General features: G+C 45.2%; 1 protein-coding gene across 2 annotated transcripts in view; it reads right to left on the reverse strand.

Annotated features, from left to right (window-relative positions):
* The window catches only part of Ube4b (ubiquitination factor E4B), a 113,768-nt gene that overhangs the window by 16,915 nt on the left and 77,987 nt on the right, over positions 1-18,866 (reverse strand). For both annotated transcript variants that reach the window (XM_010628085.3, XM_010628086.2), the window contains exons 15-20: positions 17,964-18,162; positions 15,212-15,350; positions 8,599-8,698; positions 7,052-7,179; positions 5,726-5,824; positions 3,743-3,978 (exon numbers count right to left, since the gene is read on the reverse strand). In XM_010628085.3, the coding sequence (XP_010626387.1) occupies positions 3,743-3,978; positions 5,726-5,824; positions 7,052-7,179; positions 8,599-8,698; positions 15,212-15,350; positions 17,964-18,162 (901 nt within the window). The remainder of the gene's footprint in view (positions 1-3,742; positions 3,979-5,725; positions 5,825-7,051; positions 7,180-8,598; positions 8,699-15,211; positions 15,351-17,963; positions 18,163-18,866) is intronic.

Below are 18,866 nucleotides of genomic sequence, written 5' to 3' on the forward strand. Positions count from 1 at the left end.
GTCCTCGGAGCCCTCCTTCAAGGGTCACGGTGCTGTGTGAGAAGGTACAGCACTCTTATTCTGAAACCTGACTGGATCTCTAAGACAAGATCTGGAAGCTCAGCATTTCCTAAGCCATCACACCACTTCTGGCCAAGAGGAGATTGGTGCTCGCATCGATCCTGTATGGGGAATCTGCTCCAGCTGGCTGCTCCTCTGCAGATCTGCACAGGGGCTGCTCGTCTTTTGGGGGAGCATTCTGGAGCCCCAACTCTGCAGGGCCCTCTAGAGGGGGGGGGCCTTGTCGCTGCAGGAGAAAGTTGCGTGGGCCAGTGCACCTGTGCTGGAGTCCAACTGCAGGCTTTGCTGCCACCTGCCTGCTCTTGACCTTCAGCAAGCTTCCTGACCTTTCTAAGCTCCAGTTTCCCCACTGGTGAAGGGAGGTATTTATAGAGCTGTCCTCGGGCCGTGGTGGATTAGGTAGAAGGATCAGGGAGTATTTGAGGAGCACGCTATTATTAGGACGGTGGCATCTGTGTGTGACTTCGGGGTGGTGTCATCCAGGCTGGAGGGCACACAGCTGCACGGTGAAGGGGACAGAGAACAATACCCACTCACCAGCCCAGCCCCACACATGTGCACACAGGCCTGAGGCACCGGATGCTGAATCCACTCACTTTGCTTGTTTGTAGTATAAATGTAACTGCTTCAATTATGTGGGTTTTTTTGTTGTTTCTTTATTTTTATTTTTTTGTGATACTGGAGAGTGAAGCCAGGGCCTTTGCACTGAGCTATATCCCAGACCTTCTTCTATTTTTATTTTGAGGCTGGGGTGCTAAGTTGTCCAAGCTGGGCTTGAACTTACAATCTTCCTGCCTCAGACTACCAGAGTGCTGAGTTTTACAGGTGGCACCACCACAGTGTGGCATTTTCTTTACTTTCTGTTACTTAACCACTTAATATAAATAACATTATTTTTCAAGGATCATATTGGCTACTGTAGAAACTGTAACTTATTTAATTTATCCACAACAGACATGTAATTGCTTTGCAGTGTTTCCAATACACTGTATTCAAAATAATCCTGTAGTGAAAGAATGGCTGCTATCAAGAAGTCAACCAATAACAAACGCTGGAGGGGCCATGGGAAAAAGGAACCCTGTTCCACTGCTGGTAGGATTGTAGACTGGTGCAGCCACTGTGGAAATCAGGGTAGAGATTTCTTAAGAAAGAAACTAAAACTAGAGGCTCCATTTGACCCAGCGATTCCTTCTCTTGGTATCTTCCCAAAAGAATTAAAAGCATCCTTTCACAGCAATATATGCACACCCATGTTTATAGCAGCACAATCTGTAATAGCTAAATCTTGGAAACAGCCCAGATGCCCACCAACAGACAAGTGGATAAAGATGTGGGGTTTTTTTTTTAACACAATGGAGTACTACTCTGCCGTAAAGAAGGATGAGCTTCAGACATTTATAGCTAAATGGATGGACCTTAAGACCATACTCTTAAGTGAAATAATTGAACACACATGTTTAAATACTGCACTGTTTCTCTAGTGTAAGAAACTGAAAGTGGAAATGAGGACTGAGTTGTATAATGAATGTTGGGAAATGGGAAGAAAGTGTTCAAATGGGTAGGGGAACAAGGAAGGGAGGAAGAATGGAGAACGGAAGAAGGGACAAGAAAACAACGTGAAAATAGGAGAAAAGGTCACCAATAGAGGGCACTGCAGCGCGGACCAGATGGACAGATGGGGACTCAGCTGTCATGGGTTCTTCCTCCAGCCACAGGTGGCAGTGCCAATACCCTGTCTGGCACCACCAGCACTAGTAATTTCAGCCAGCTTCACCAGGCACCAACTGGCCCACGTCCATCCAGAACTCTGTGGCACAAGTGGGTTCTAATCACCCCGATACTTCCCTTGGTTCCTGGTCCAGGGAGACCATGGCTGCACCTTCCACCAAACTGTCCCTGCAATGGTCCTGTTTTCCCAAAGCAGTCTCTGATATCTTTGACCAGTTCCTCATGTTTAATTCTCTCTGTTAAAACACCTGGCATGTTTCTGTTTTCCTGACTGGGACTTAACTGATATAAAGAAAATGACAGATATTTTTCTTTTTAGGAAAATTGAACCACCAATTTGCCCACGCTGGGCTCAAACTTGAGATCCTGTTGCCTCAGCCTCCAGAGTACTGTGATTACAGGCAGGCGCCACCACCAAAAAAGGCTAGGCTTTTTTTTTTTTCCATTTTTAAATAACTTTGAGACAAAGTGTTGCTAAGATGCCCTGGCTGGCCTTGAACTTGCCTTGGCTTCCCAAGCAGCTGGGATTGTAAGTATGTGCCACTGCGCTTGATGAGGGCATAAATATTTTTAAGGCCCTTCAGAAGTAAGCCTTTGCCGGAAAGATTTCCCAATTCACAATTTCATGAGTTTCATAGCACTAATGCTGCACAATGGCTACAGGAGGGATTAGCCTTTTGCAGGTCAGTCTATTTCTCTGAAAATATGTTAACACTGTGTATTTCCAGTTTAAATGATGTGCAGGGCACCGTCCTGGTCCTAACTGTAAATGGATCAGCACCTCCTATATGCGAATGATTTGTGCTGGCCCTTGCATGGCTGATAACGTGAAAGAGGATGACAGTCACCCAGGAAGGGGACTCTGACCCAGGAGTACCCCTACTGCTGCCGAACAGGTATGGACAAAACATATGAAAGCGGAAGATATAAGAGGATAGGCTGAGGAAGGAGAGAAACTTAGAGGCCACAGGGTAACAGTAACACAGGGAAAAGCAAGTAGACAGGGTTACAGAAGCCTAGGAGTGGAGAGACTGCAGCAGGGACAGGCAGGGGCTGAGCTCCCGGCAGCAGCATTTCTTGAGGGGAGAGCACTGTGAGGAGAGTCTAGTAAATGCCAGAGACACATGCTGAGCGTCCCGATGCACTACACTGGGCAGAAAACAAGTCAGACCAGCACACTTGCTTCCCTGATAAATACATGAGTGGGCGGGAGGATATTCCACCTCTGCGATCTCGCACCTCAGCCAGATGAAGAGGTCTTGTGGGTAATAACAGATGAAACTGAAAAATGAAAATGTGGAATATGAGTTGACCAAAAGAGGAGGCGGTGCTCAGATTCCCTCACTGCTCTCTGCCATCTTTAACAGGGAGCAAAACATAAACATATACTGAATTAATGAATAAACGAAGATACCCAGATCCCACTGGCTTCAGTGGGGAACAAGAATAAGCAAGTCTTTTCTGTTTTGTTGTTTTGAAGAAGGGTCTCACTATGTAACCCAGGCTGGCCTTGAACTTTGCAGCAACTCTCCTGCCTCAGCCTCCCAAGTGCTGGTTGTGACAGGTGTATGCCACAATGCTTGGCCAAGAATACACATTTGTAACAAGCACCCTATTTTACGCACACTTTAAAAACTCAGAATTATGGGACAGTTACAAAAGTAATGCTCAAAGTAAAGTTCAAAGTGAAAACAAACCAGGTAATTCATTCAGATACAAACATCCTCTTAGGCCACTGACAGCAAAGTGAACCTGCTACATCGTTAAGAGATTGGAATGTAGGACAGGCAAGAAAATATTTCACAGGCTCGGGGGGGTGGGGAAGAACCCAGAGCACGTGTTCTGGGGGTGGAGGGTGACACACTCCTAAGTGGACCCCAGGTCATTAGGTAACACGTTAGCATCACCACCTACTGGCTTCCCTGAATCTGCCCAAACACTCCCTAAAACCCACCTGTGTAGAACTTCATCAGGGAAGGTACCAACAATTTGGTGGAGAGTGGGTGGTTCTCAATCATTTCAAAAAACTTCTGGGTTCGCGGCTGAACAGCAGGGTTGGTCATGAACATGACTTCGACAAGTTTGGCCACTAGGTACGGATTCCGGATGTAGTTCTGGTTACACAGCATCACGACAAGGAACATCACGATATCCTGAGTACAGGGCTCATAGAGCACCTGAGGCGAGTATCTGGACGGGGGAGAGGGCCAAGGGAGAAGCCTCAGAAGTGCTACTCGTGTGCAGGCAGAGTCACCGGGTGGGGAGGGGCTGGGATGGACAGTCCAGGAGCAGAGACCCCGAGTTCCCCTCAACTTGCCCAATGTCTTCATACACTGTATTCAGGCAGAGTGGCTTTATTTAATTGACTTATTATTTTTGGTTTTTTGAGACAGGGTCTTGATATGTGTAGTCCATGCTGGCCTCGAACTAGCAGTGCTCTTCCTGGCTCAGCCTCCTGATGCTGGGATTACAGGTGCGCATCACACCTGGTGTAAGGAGGCAGCCTTAAAGCCAAATACCTCTAGGGCAGGGATTTAGCTCAGTGGTAGTGCTGCTGCCTGCCTTCCATGTGCAAGGGCCTGAATTTGATCCTTGGTACCCAAAAAACAAAAACAAAAACAAAACAACCCCAAATACATCTATTGGCTGTATCGTATCAACTTACTGTGCTTCAGAAAAAAAGCTATGATTAAATCTGAAAAAAATTCACAAAAGATCATCATTACCAAAAGTCTAAAAAAAAAGTTTTTGATGAAGTTGTTTTAATTTTGCAGTGGGCGGGCATGGGGCTGTACCCGGAGATCAAACTCAGGACCTTGCGCTTGCAAGGCAAGTGAGGTGCCTCTGAGCTAAATCCCCGGGCCCAAGTGCATTTTATTTTTTAAAAAATAGGGCTGGGGATTTAGCTCAGTGGTTCCACTGCCTGCTTCACAACCACAAGGTCCTGAGTTTGATCCCCAGTACCCCCTCCCCAAAAAGAATGAAACATTTCAAGTAAGTGGTATGTTGCAGTGTTTGGGAAAAACTTTTTAAACATAACTTATGTAACTTCAATTCCAAGGCTAGTTTTCATTCAATAAATAAATCAGGATTTCTCGTCACCCTTCCCATTCCTCACCATTCAAAACGCACGTTCACTGCTGATCTGGACTCTTGCTGGGGCAGCTTTTATGACAGCAATACAATTTGCTCCATTTAATTTGGGCTGTGATTTAAAAATCATACTGACTTTGTATTTTCCTGTTGTTAGCAAATATTCACAATTCGTATTTTGTGACCGTGAATTTACACCACTCTTACTTTTGAAAGCAGGCTTCACATACCACTTTCTTCCCCAGCCAATCTGATGGCAGTGACCCTATCACAGTGGCAAGGAACTGCACCCTGAATTCTTCTAGCTGATCATGTTTGAAAGGTTTGGTGTGAAATCGTCTCGCTGTGTGGTTCTGCGATCAAACCTAGGACCTCTTGCACGTTAGGTGAGCTACACCCTCAGCTCTTGGAATGTGAGTTTTATAAACCATGTACAAACTTTTTAAATTGGGGAAAGGAAATTCTCAAGTACCAGTTGTAAGATCAAACCATTTCTTTATATACTTTCTCCAAATTTACAACTGAGCCAAATTATGGTATAAAATACGGATGTGCATATTCGTAGCTTTTGGATGTTCACCTGGGATGTTTAGTAACTGTGTGCTCTGTTTCTCAGAACACATGCTCACCTACCAACACCGAGCCTGGCATTATCTGCATGGTTGCTCCTGCTCTGGCCTGAGGTGCTGCTGGACGGGGCCTGTAGCCATGAACAGGTTTGCTTTTCCAGTTTTATTTAACTCGGTTAAGAACAGTGTATAAACAAAGCTTTGCGACACGGTTCCTAACAGCGTGCACCCGTGATGTACAAGAACATGTTGAAGTACATGTCAGATGTACTTACTGTACAATAAAAAATAAAAATTCAGCAACATCTTCTACGTAAAACTCTGGCAATGCTGCAAATACCTTGGGGACATCTGAACTTAAAGGCAGTGTTACGCTGTCAAAGAGAAAAAAAAGCACAATTTACAAAACGAAATCGTGGTGTATCAAAGTACAAGGAATATCATGCTACCTGTAGATAAAAATCTACCTCTCATGCTATCAAACAACTATATAGAAAATATACAGGCAAAGAAACTACAACCAGAAATGAGAAGAGAATGAGACAGTGGGTGTGCTAGGGTGGGTGTGAAATGTTTTCTCTCACCTTGATTTGGTATAAGGTTAATACAATAAAGTGGGAAGGAAATGAAAGATTATATTTGTGGGCCGGGGATTTAGCTCAGTGGTTACACCACCTGCCTCGTAAGTGCAAGGTCATGAGTTCGATCCCCAGTACAAAAAAAAAAAAAAAAAAAAAAAAAAAAAAAAAAAAAGATTATATTCGCTCATTTTGTGTGAGTCAAACTGTTAGGGCCAACACATGTTATTTTTCATTCCTATACAGGGTTTGGGCCAATCTCATCAACAGTGGTGACCCACAGACTTCCCTTATTTATTGCTTTGAATTCAATGGAATTTTGGGGGGTACTGGGGATCAAACTCGGAGTCCTTGTGATTGCCAGGCCAGCAGCAGAACCACTGAGCTAAATCCCTGGCCCCTATTTATTTATTTATTTTCTTTCTTTATTTTTTTTTGAGGCAAGCTTCCAATATAGTTCAGGCTGGCCTGGAACTCACTATGTAGCTGGTCTGGCCTTGAACTTGTGGCAGTCTTCCTGCCTCAGCCTCCCAGGTGCTGGGATCACAAGCATAAACCAACACATCTGGCCCACAGATTTCCTAATAACTAGAAAATAAATGAAACAAAACTGGCTGCCTGGAGATGTCCTGTTGATGACAAAGTGACCGAGTGTCCTTAGCTCACTCAGAATTTGCTGGGCACTCTGCCAGACCCAGGGCCGAGGAGGGACTCATATCCTGCTGTCTCCAGCTTTAGCTTCCCATTTATTGATTTCCCTTTCCATCAAAGATTTTGTAAGGTATTTTTTTAAAATGCTATGTTCAAGTGTAAAAAATAGGCACTGGCTTTTTTCCTTTGACGGTTAACTAATCATGAGGGATATATTTTGATATACTTATTTCATGGGCTTCACCAGCAAAGTCTGGAAAGAGAATCCTCAGTAAAGTTAGGGTTTCAGCTTTTGTTACTGACTCCAGAGAACAACCATGACAACACAGCCCAGACAATAGAGACGCGGCAAAGAGGAAAGAGCACACTCACTCGGGATATGCAGGGTCCAGGATGCGGAGCAGCAGCTGAATGAGAAGGCCATAAAAATTCAGACATCTTCTCAGGAAGCTCTCGTCAAGTAAGCCAGCGTCAGCACAGGCCTTGCACCGTACCAGTTTCTGTGGAAGTAGGTGTGCCCCCACCCAAAGATTAGTCAGGAGCTGAGGCCCAGCAGTGTGACTGGGGAGGGAAGGGGACCAGGAGACGGGAAGTCTAGTGCTACAGCTTCTAGACCCTTCTCTCTAACTGACTGCAGGATGCTGGTTGTGTCAAGATCTATTTCCTGGAAAAAACCAAAGATATGCCATGCAAACCACTGAGCACAAAGTCTAGCACACAGTTAGTGCTCAAGAAGGTTAGTTGTTACAGTCACATTTCAATGACATGGTTGGGTTGGGGCTGCCAGGGAGGCCCTCTGGGTGTCAGGATGGTTAGTGGAAAAAAGCCAGACAAGTCCACATCTGAATTCTAGCACCACCATTAATGAGCTGCCCTCAGACAGATCAAAGGCCTGCCCACCAAGGAAGTGCTCTGTGCCTCAGAGGGCTGTCCGAGGATAAAGCACACATGCATGCACACAGGGACATGGAAATGTGACAGTTCAGAGACCCCAGAACACATCTGTGCAACTGGTAGGGGGCTCTGAGCCCCTGGTTGATTTTGTACCTTCAAGTGTCTGCTCCATTAGCAAATGCAAAACTGAAATCTTAACCTGTACCAGAAATCAGGCTGGCTGTTTCCCCAGATCATCCTACTAGTCCACAGGAAGCATGGCCAGCTCACCTTCAGCATTGTTATTTGAACATAAGTACTGAAGGTTTCCTTGTGCAAGGTCAGCCAGTATCTGTTTTTTGTTTTGTTTTCTTTTCTTTTTTTTTTGGTTTTTGAGACAGGGTCTCACTATACTTGAGACTGACCTGGAACTCACTATGTAGCCCAGGCTGGTCTTGAACTCACAGCAATCCTCCTGCCTCAGCCTCCCGAGTGTGGGGATTACCGGTGTGCACACCACGCCTGGCTGTCATTATCTGTTTTAGCTGAGTCCTACAAGTAGGAATATTTCCAGGTATCATTAAGTTCTGCAGGACAGATCATTTTCAATTAAAATCGGAGAATGGGGCAACGGAAAGAGATCTTTGCATTACTACAGATCCGTCTTGGCAGGTATGATGGGGCTGCAGCGCCAGACGTCCAGAGCATGTGTGCATGGTGGGCTGTGGGTCAGAAGGCAGCGGACAGGGAGCATCTTGCATAAAGTGGGCTAAGGGTGGTGACGTGAAGCCGAGGGGAAGAAAACCCATGAAGAACTCATGCTGTCACTGCTTAAGCATGTGCAGATTCTGTGCTGGGATTTAAATAACCATACCGAGGTGCACACCAGCTATCAACAAGTTTTAACATGTCCTGTTTTATCTTGACGGAAAGGGAGAATGAAGAAGAAAATCAGGACACTGAACTACTCACTCCAGGAACGTATTCTGCAAGAAAAATTACTGCTATGATACCTGTCCGTAATGATGCCAATGAGATTTACACACCTTAAGCTGAGTTTTACAGCGCTTTAGCATCTCGCGGTGTCTGGTTGCCAGCGGGGAGTCTTTCCACTGGCTTTCATTATTTTTCAGATCTTCCACAGTTCTGAAATCAAAGACTCACAGTTAAATGAAAGAAAACACCCACCTCTGTCTTATCTATTAATTTCGACCATTTCACTGACTCTCTGACCTGTTTCCACACAGAAGTATCTTCAAAATCAAAAGACATCTTACAACCAAAGGCAAGTTACTATTTAATTGGCAGCAACTTTTCTTTCTTATTGGTTCCTAAATGCTGTGTCTTAAAACTATTAATGTTAGGACCGGGGATTTAGCTCAGCAGTTCTGCTGCCTGCCTTGTAAGTGCAAGAATGGGAGTTCGATCCCCAGTACCAAAAAAAACCACAAAAAACCAAAAAACTATTAATGTTGGATTTGATGACATATAATTGTCTTTCTTTAGAAGAAAGTACAATGTTCCCTTATTTTCCTGAGAGAGGAAAAGGAAGTCTCGTGAAAATTCAGGTCCCTATGCCTATGCAGTTACCAAAGCAAAAGGCTATGGTATTAAGGCCGGGCCTTGTCTTCACAGTTGTTCTTCGCTGAGATGATCTCTGGGGATTTGTTCCTCTGGGGATGTGATCAAATGTCCCCTGTCAGAGAGGGACTGTCTTCCTGTCACCCAACGTGCTGCACTCTTTAAGACTGGCTCATTACCATGACCCACCCCCTCCTCCCGTGTAGAATATGAGAGGGTGCTGAGTCCCTGAAAACTATACTCCCCAGAAGGCGTGCCATCCTTCTGCACAGCCTAGCTGTCACCAAGCAGGCAGAGTGACGAGACAGTCACATCATTTTTCTAGGAGTACAGTGGTAAAAGGGTCCTGGCTGTGGCAGAGCTCAGCCCTGAGGCACCGTCTGAATATCTCCGCGAGTCTCCTTTCCCGGCCATTGCAGATTCAGCACTAACACTGCCCTTTAGTGACCATCCCCGTTCTGATTATCCCACGTACTTGGACTCTTTTTTGTCCACAACTGACACAGGAATGTGGTAGCTGGAATAATCGCCCTGGAAAGATGTCCTATCTCAGTTGCTGGATGGAACCTGAGGAACTTGGTACTGGGAAGAGGGGCATAAACGTTGATGTGGGGAAACTATCCTAGATTATTTGGGTGCCCAATGTCATCGCACAGGTCCTGCTGAGAGAAAGAGGGAGAGATGGCAATGCAACAATAGAAGCAGCGGTCAGAGAGAGGAGGAGATTTGGAGATGAGGAGAACAGACAAGGAGACATGTTCTCCCCACAGGGCTTCAGAGTGACACAACTGTAAGATGACAGTGCTGGTCTAAGTCACTCAAGTCTTTATTTTGTATTTATTTGTTTTTGTGGTGGGGCTGGCCTTGCCTAAGCACGTGCGCTGCTGCTGAGCCGGGCGCCAGCCCCTCAGCCACCGAGGTGGTAACGATTTGCTACAGATAAGCAGGACCCTTCCACCATGACCTACGGTGCCTGATGAGATCACAGCTAGGAAAAAAATGGGCTGCTGGAGCCAGGGCTATAACAAGGCTGGTCTGAAAGTGGTGAAGACCCAGTTATTAGGAGGAGATGGAACCCTGGTAGTCCAGGGCTCTGCATGAACTCACCTGGGATAAAGAGACGGAGTGGCTACATCTGACTATGCTGGAAAACTTATAATAAGAAAATAATAGGCTTGGGCCAGGGATTTAGCGCAGTGGCAGACACAAAATCCTGAGTTCGATCCCCAGTACAAAAAAACAAAAAAAGACAGGCTCAAGCTTTCCAATTCTCACCTCCTAGAAAAGTTGATGACAATGATGACTGTAACTGTGCTATATAACTAAAAAGTACCAATAATCAATGAAAAAAGAGTGAGGAAAGAGTATTGTGAGGGGGATTAATGGCTAAGTATCTTTTCCTATAACACATTTTTAAAATGTAAAAAAAAAAAAAGTGAAACAAAGAAAAGTTGGTAAACCAGGGAGTTTCTAGGGCTACTGGAAAGAAGCAGAGTTGGGGTCTGTAACTTACCAGAAATAACACAGGCAAAAATCATAACCTTCCCGGGGCCTCCTAACTGAAAGCCAGCATAGAGACTGGGTCCCCAAAAGTTGAAGTGGAGGAGTCCCCAAATGTGATCACTCCAAGTACCCAGGTCCCTCAATGTGCTGAGCCCACCTCGCTGCTGTAAGGATCTCAGCTGAGGAAGTCAGCTTGCATGGTGACACCAACTCCCTGAGGGCATCACCCTCCACCACCCCCAGGAACACAACCAGTCAGATCAAGGGCTGCCCTGGGCACACACAACAGAAGCAGACAATTGGGAAAAAATAAGGCCAGATTTGCTAATACATTATATGAGTCTTGTATTGTGGCTGTAAGAAATTATAAGAAACAACACAATTATTGTCTCCAGTACTCTCGTGGGCGAAGTCTAAAATGAAGCCAGACTTGGCGGTAGAGCTCTCTAATCTTAGCCTCCTGGAAGGGAGAGGCAGGAGGACCCAGGTTTAAGTACAACATGGGCAACTTAGTGAGACACATTTAGTGAAACTTAGTGTCTCAAAATTTGAAATAATAAGCCAATTATTAATTTAAAAAAAAATTTTTTTTTTGAGACAGGGTCTCACTATGTAGTTGAGACTGACCTGGAACTCACTATGTAGCCCAGGCTGGTCTCGAACTCGCAGTGATCCTCCTGCCTCAGCTTCCCAAGTGCTGGGATTACAGGCGTGCGCCACCATGTCTGTCTCCAATTATTAATTAAAAAAAAAAAAAAGAGCTGGGGACAGAGCTCAGTGTGAGGGCCCAAGGTTCAATTCTCAGTATTGCAAATAGAAAAAAAGGGTCTAAAATGGGTCAGCAGAGATAGATGCTTCTGGAGGTGTGTTTGGAGGGCGTAGATGTTTCTTTATCTTTTCCAGCTTCCAAGGTTACCTGCACCACTTAGCTTAGGACCCAAATCACTCTGGCTCTTGCTTCCTTACAAAAAGCCCTTTGATGGCACTGGGGGCCATTAAGATAATCCAGGACAATCTCCCTGTGTCAAGATTCTCCCCGTAGTCCCCTAACCACCTCCGGCAACATGAGCACAGGATCTGGGCCCCAGTATGTGAGCATTGTTGGGCTGCTGTTATTCCACTCACCACCTGTGTTCTGTGAGATATGTGGGCATTGGTGTAGGGTCATGGGTGAGAAGAGGTCTAGGGAGCTTCACAAGGAAGAGGGAAATGCAGTCACACTTCTCGTGGGCTCCACTGACTGTCAGGATCACACCCACCCAAGGGTGGAAGCAGATGACTTTGGCCTTGATAAGACCTACAGGAAGGAACTGTGAAAACTCAGGAGTGTGGAATAGGCCTGTGGACTTGTGTGTGATCAGCCCAGAAAATGTGCCTGCTGATGCACACCGAAGGCGCCCTGCCATGTCCTAGATATCACTCCTGCTGTCAGTATTGAGACCTGCGGGTGCGGGGCACACAACGTCTCTGCAAAGCACAGCAGCACTGTCCTGTCTGCGCTGGGAGGACAGGTGGCAGGTGAGGACCCTGGAATGGGCTGGCCAGGGGGTAGGGGTGCCAGGATCTCAGCAGGGTCGGCCACCCTAAGATGGAGGGCACAAATCCAAACCACAGCCTGATATCGTGTAAGCCTCTTGTGATCACTGATAAAAAGAGTGGAGATAAGAAAACTTGAAAAACAAGTTAGCACACCTGGCCCAAATGACACAGCTGGACACCGCAATCAACAGCAGGGAGAGCACATTCTTTACAGGTCCCTGAAGGCAAATGTCAGGCAAGTCTCGAATAACCTCAAAGGTCACAAAATGCACAGAACACATTCTCTGGCCATGACGGAATTTAGCTAGACATCAGTAATAAGAGAAGCAGACAAGTGCCCCAAGAATCTGCAATTTAAACAACATATTCTTAGTCAATAAGTAAAAAAAAAAAAATTTTTTTGATCTGTCAGGCATGGTGGCACATGCCTGTAATCCCAGCACTTGGGAAGCTGAGGCAGGAGGATTGCTGAGTTTGAGGCAGGCCTGAACTACATAGTAAGACCCTGTCTTGAAGAACCAAAAACAATGAAAGACATTTTGACCTGAATAAGATATGACATATCAAAAGGGAGGGATGAAGCTAACGTCTTACATGCGTGTCCAAGAAAGGGCTAAAAAGAAACAGTTTAAGGGTCTACTTAAGAGGCAACCCACGAAGCAACAAAAAAAGACATTTAAAGAAGAAAAAAAATTACAAGTCAATATAGAAGATCCTACACACATTAAAATGATAAAAAGAGAAAACATTATGAACAACTTTATGCCTGAAAAATTTGAAACCACATATAATGGGAAAACTAACAAAAAAAATGAAACAAAAATCAAAATAATCTATTAATTGAATAAAATCTATAATTAAATTATTCTTAGTGGAAAACCTAACTTCTGATAGTTTTATCATTATCCATCAGTTAAAGAAGAAATAACATAATTCATGTACAGTACAATGAACTCTTCTGGAGAACTTTTTATTTTATTTTATTTTTTTTTTGGTTTTTTTGAGACAGCATCTCACTATATAGTTGAGATTGACCTGGAACTCACTATGTAGTCCAGGCTGGTCTCAAACTAACAACGATCCTCCTGCCTCAGCCTCCCAAGTGCTGGGATTATAGGCGTGCACCACCATGCCCGGTTTGGAGAATATTTTTAAAAGGGAACATTCCTCAGTTCCTTCTCTGAGCCAAAATCTAAGAACTTAGAAAGAATTGACAATTATAGGCCAATCTTTCTTTTGCACAGACTCAAAAGATCCTAAAAGAATATCAGCAAATTGAATATCCAGTGAAATATAAAAACAATATTATAAAAATTGAGTTTTTTCAGGAATGAAAAATAGGTTTAATATCAGAAAATCAACCAATGCATTAAACCACATTTAAAAAAAAAGTCAGTGATCTCATCAGATACAAATTTCCTCAATATGACAGCAGAGGATATAAAAAAACTTTCCACCCCCCACTGGACAAGACAAATGTCAAGGTTACAGGTAGTTTCCCATCCATGTTCTCAGTTACCCACCGTCAATCACAGGATAGCCTGGGAGTCTCGGAATAGATCCCGAGGATAAAGGGCACAGTATTCCCTGCATTTCTATGACACTGTACTAGAAATTACAGCCAGTGTGCTCAAGTATAAAAGTATCAGAATGGAGAAAGAGAAAGAAAAAAAAAGTCTATCGTTATTTACAGGCAACATGATTATCTTTAGACAAAAACCCCCTGAAAGAATCTTTGGAGTAAATATTATAATTAATAAGAGATTGTAGCAGTGTAAATATGAGATAGTTTGCCTCAAAGCCAGAGTAGACCAAAGAATGGAATTGGTTTTGCTATTATACAAATGTTCAAAAAAGGTTCGCTAGCCGGGCATGGTGGCGCATGCTTGTAACCCCAGCACTTGGGAGGCTGAGGCAGGAGGATCGCTGTGAGTTCGAGACCAGCCTGGGCTACACAGTCTCAACTACTACATAATGAGACCCTGTCCCCAAAAAAGGTTTGCTTCCACACTCCTGTGACTTTCATTTGGCCGGAAGTGCCAGTGCATGGGGAGAAATGCGTGGATTAAGAAACTGTGATGTCAGCTGGTTAGGGGACCTGACCACCTGACCACCTGGCCACCTGAACTCAGCAGGCCACAGACTAACAGGCCCAAAGGGGGGTCACCAGCTGTCAGGAATAAATGACCTTGACCAAAGGAGAACACAATTACAGTAGAACCTTGACTTATGAACTCAATTCACTGTGAGGCTCAGGCTCCTACACAGCCTTCAAAGTCTCTCTCCTGTATAAATTTAGGCTGCACTTTCTTCCAGGCAGATCTGAGCTCAGAATTTCTCAGTTAATCCCACACAGGAAAGGATGTTGTTGTGTTCCAGAACCTTTAATGATTAAATCTGTATCTGAGACCATCTGGAAGCACAAGCAGCCGGCATTTGGGTTTTAACTCAAGACTTTGGACATAAGTTAAAACTAAAACCCCAGTCATAGTCATAACCCAAGTTGTTTGTATGTCAGGCCTGTCATAGCTTGAGGGTTCACTGCTTCACAGTCTAGAGAGGGAAGGGTACACCTAGAAGCCAGGAGACTCTCAAAAGTGCCACCTGAAGCCGAGCTCAGTGGCATACACATGGAACCCCAGCACTCAGGGAAGCTGAGGCAGGAGGGTCACAAGTTCAAGTGCCCCTGGGCAACTTAGTGAGACCCTGCTAAAAGCAAAAAATTAAAAAATGCCACGAATGGATCTCTGTGATAGAATGTCCCTTGTTTCAATCTCCCATTATAGCCAAATAAATAAATAAGTACGTACGTACGTACTTCCCAGTAGAGTAAAACCAAACCCAAAGGAAAAACTTAATGAAGGCAGTGGAGAGGACCCGCCAGCACTCTGCACTTGGGTCACTGCCAGGTGAGCACTCAGGACCACTGAGGGGCCCGGATGTGGAGGCAGCCCCAGTAACACAGGCGCAGGGACCCCACCCCACACGTACACCCTGTGCCCCCATCGGCCAGGGAGAAGCCAGCACAGCACCCACCTATTGAGCTCCCGGATGGCGCGGAGCCTGCGGATGTAGCGGCGGCAGCTGGGCAGGATGGAGAGGTGGTGCGCGTGCAGCGTGAGGAAGAAGCACTCAGTGGGGAACTTGGGCTCCGAGAACGGAGGCTGATCTCCATCTGGGAGAGAACATGACCGGGATAAATTCTTCTGTGAGTCTCAACCAGGGGAAAAGCTCAGTTCCGTGGGGAACTACACTCCAGTTCTCCATTACGTTTAAGCTCGGGCCAGCTCGAACTCCCAGTGGTTTGCTATTTTACACTGGGCGATGGATTTCAAATCAGAGCCACCCAGCAGTGAGTGAGAAATAAAACTTGCAGCCCGCCGAGAAGGAGTTCAGGGTACTATATAAAATGACAGACTTAGCTGGTGACATAGGAACAACCGAATCCCTGTGAGCTCTGCTATCACATCTCCTGTCCCTTCTGATTAAATATTTATGTAGCTGTCCATCCATGAGCTTTGACTACGTGTGTCCTGACGCGCCGTATGAACCACTCCCATTTTCCAATACACAATTATCACTTAACTCTCAAAATGGAATTGTAGTGATAAGCTATTGATTCCACAGCCATTTCCCTGCACATTTGTTCTAATTTCTCTATTATAAGTAATAGACTAAGGCTGGACGTGGCGGCGCACACTTGTAATCCCAGCACTCGGGAGGCTGAAGCTGTGAGTTCGAGCCTGGACTACATAGTGAGTTCCAGGTTAGTCTCCAGTACAGAGTGAGACTGTCTCAAAAAAAACCAACCAACCAACCAAACAAACACATCAAAAACAGGGGCTGGGGATTTAGCTTAGTGGCACAGTGCCTCCCTCGCAAGTGCAAGGTCCTGAGTTTGATCCCTGGTACCAAAAAAGAAACAAAACACCCCAAAAAGACTAATGAATGGGTTTTTTTCCCCTCAGCTTTGGGAATATACCTTGAAAAATGGAATTATTGAGAATAATAGTATTATATTTTTGGGGTTTTTTTGGTACCAGGAATCAAACTTGGGACCTTGCAATTGCAAAGCAGGTAGCAGCACCACTGAGCTAAGTCCCAGGTCCTTTTTGTTTTGTTTTTAATTGACAGAAAATAATCATATTATTTATAGGGTGTGGTGATCTATTTCAAATCAGGCATATGATGTACTAGATTAGATTGGGGTAACTGGTTTGTTCATCGCCTCAAACACACTCAAAATCTTCTCTCTAGCTATCTTTTTTATTTTTTTCTGGTACCAGGGATCAAACTCAAGAGCAGGCATGGTGCCACTGAGCTAAATCCCTGGCCCTCTCTACAATTCTGAAATGCAAGTTGACCACAGTCACCCTAACTGGCTAAAGAACATGAGGAGGTACTCTTCCTGTCCTTCCAGGCGTGGTGGCATGTGCCCGAGGGCTCCGCTAGGTAGGGCAATGAGCTAAAGAATCACTTGAGGTGAGGCGTTCCAAGCCAGCCTGGGAGAGCACGGTGATACCCTGTCTCAAAAGCCAGGCCACAAGCCTGGGGGTGAATAACTGTAATCCCAGAACTCAGGAGGCTGGAGCAGGAACCTCTCTGTGAGTTTGAGGCCAGCCTAAACTACACAGTCAGACTGTCTCAAGGAGCAAGACAAAACAAAAACACCCTCCCCCGCAAAACCTATTTAAGCAGCCTCCCTTTCTCTTCAATAAATTTTGTTATGAATCCCCAGAATTCACTTTAGATTAAATAAACTGATTTAATACCATCTATTTCTTCACAGACTTACATCCTGTGCTAGTGACAGCAAACCTTTTAGAGCTTTCAGTGATGCAAACAGCCCACTGTGGCACACGTGCCCTAGGTTCGCCATGCTATCACCACTTTGGGCTAATTTACAGATGTGTAATAGTAAACCTGAATTTCTTTCAATATGTACAACTCCTGTAGTAAGTCCCCTTTACACCCAAGTATATTTTATTTCCTGTAAAATATCTAGTATTGATTTTTTTTTTCCCATGCATAAGAAAACTGCCTGCCGTTAGAACCGTCTGGTCCTTCCACATTTGTTAATGGTTCTACGTGCTGAACAGTGGGCCCTTACCAATCGTGCAGCATGCCTTTCCCCTTTTATTTTCTATATTCCTTTTTTTTTCCTCTCTAAAAGGCATGCTTACATTTTAAGGCATGTATATTAATTATCTCTAGTGGTCTGTTTCTTTCCTTATGTTACAACTTTCTTCTGTCTTCACAGTTGGGCCAAATCCTCCATTCAATTTTCTTTCTCGCTCTCTTTTTTTGGTACTGGGGATCGAACCTGGATCCTTGTGCTTGCAAGGCAGGCGGCAGAACCACTGAGCTAAAAAATCCCCAGCCCTCTTTCTCTCTTTTTAAGTATATCTTGAACCCTTGGGCCCTGGGAATTTCTAAGTCTACAGATGTGACTCGAGGGTCACAGTGACACTCAGAGAAGTGCCAGGCTGAGGCTGACCCTCCGGCTCCCTGGCTGCTCCATGGTGAGCAGTTCCCTCCTGGTTACGAGGCCGCCAGAGCCGAGTGCGGATTCCCCCTATTCAGTGAGTAACTTCACAATACCGGGGAAACAAACGCCACAGGGATTTGTTTGTCCTTAAGTGATGTTTTACATTTCTGAGAAGAAAAACGAATAGATACATGTTCCAAACAGTCATATTTTCAAACCACCTGTTCAACATCTGTAGGAAAGGCAACGGCATCCCGTGGCACGTGTGGCGCCCATAGCAACAGCACCCGCATTACTCACAGAGCTCAGCCAGCCACTCGTTCACGTCCTCCATGGTCGCGTTCACGCGCGTCTCGTCGTTGGGCAGTGTAATCCGGCAGCGCGGGTGGAATATATACGTGGGGTCAACTGTTTCTAACTTGATCTTTGTACTCAGCTGCTGCAGTACCCAGAGGAAATTCAGCATAAATCCATCTGTAGACACCAATCGATCGTCTGTCTATGAAATATTAAAAAGGATTCAAAATAATGATCTGAGGAGGGATTGTCACACAACTTAATACGAAGGCAGACTGACCATTCAAACGTGACCATATGCTGAAGTCAGTGAGCAGACATAGGCTGCCGCCACTGTCGTTCTAGGAGCAGCACTGAGAGTGAGCAGTCATCCACTGCGGAAGGTTTCATACGCTCCCTCAATGAACTTGCAGGGGCAGCCCGGGAGCCAGTAACATACTGTGCACATTTTACACAGGAGGGAGGGAATGCAGGCTCAGAGAACGGAAGTGATTTGCCCTAAAGCTTCCACATTAAGGAGCAGAAACACAAGAAGAGAGGGCTCTTCTTTCTTTCCCTGCCAAAACATCAGAACAGAGCTGGGGCTATAGCTGGGGTGGTAAAAGTGTTTGCCCAGGATGTTCAAGGCCCTGAGTTCGATTCCCAGCACTAACAAAAATAAACAAAATCTAATGACCAGTCCTATCAGTTACCATGTGACACAGCTCAGTGTCACCTTCAGCCTTGCATTAAGGAGCCAATGATTATAAGAATGACAGCACCTGCTGAGGGAAGCACTTGACACCAACCCAGCAGCTTCACTTACAGTAAAGCCACAGGTTAGGTGTCACTGTTATCCTCAGTTAGCAGATGGGGAAACTGAGGCATGCCTCTGCAACTCTCTGCGGTCCCACTTTTAGTAACAGG

The sequence above is a fragment of the Fukomys damarensis genome, unplaced genomic scaffold (genome assembly GCF_012274545.1).
Source record: "Fukomys damarensis isolate Sample0158 unplaced genomic scaffold, DMR_v1.0_HiC HiC_scaffold_23, whole genome shotgun sequence".
In the NCBI taxonomy this organism is placed as follows: domain Eukaryota; kingdom Metazoa; phylum Chordata; class Mammalia; order Rodentia; family Bathyergidae; genus Fukomys; species Fukomys damarensis.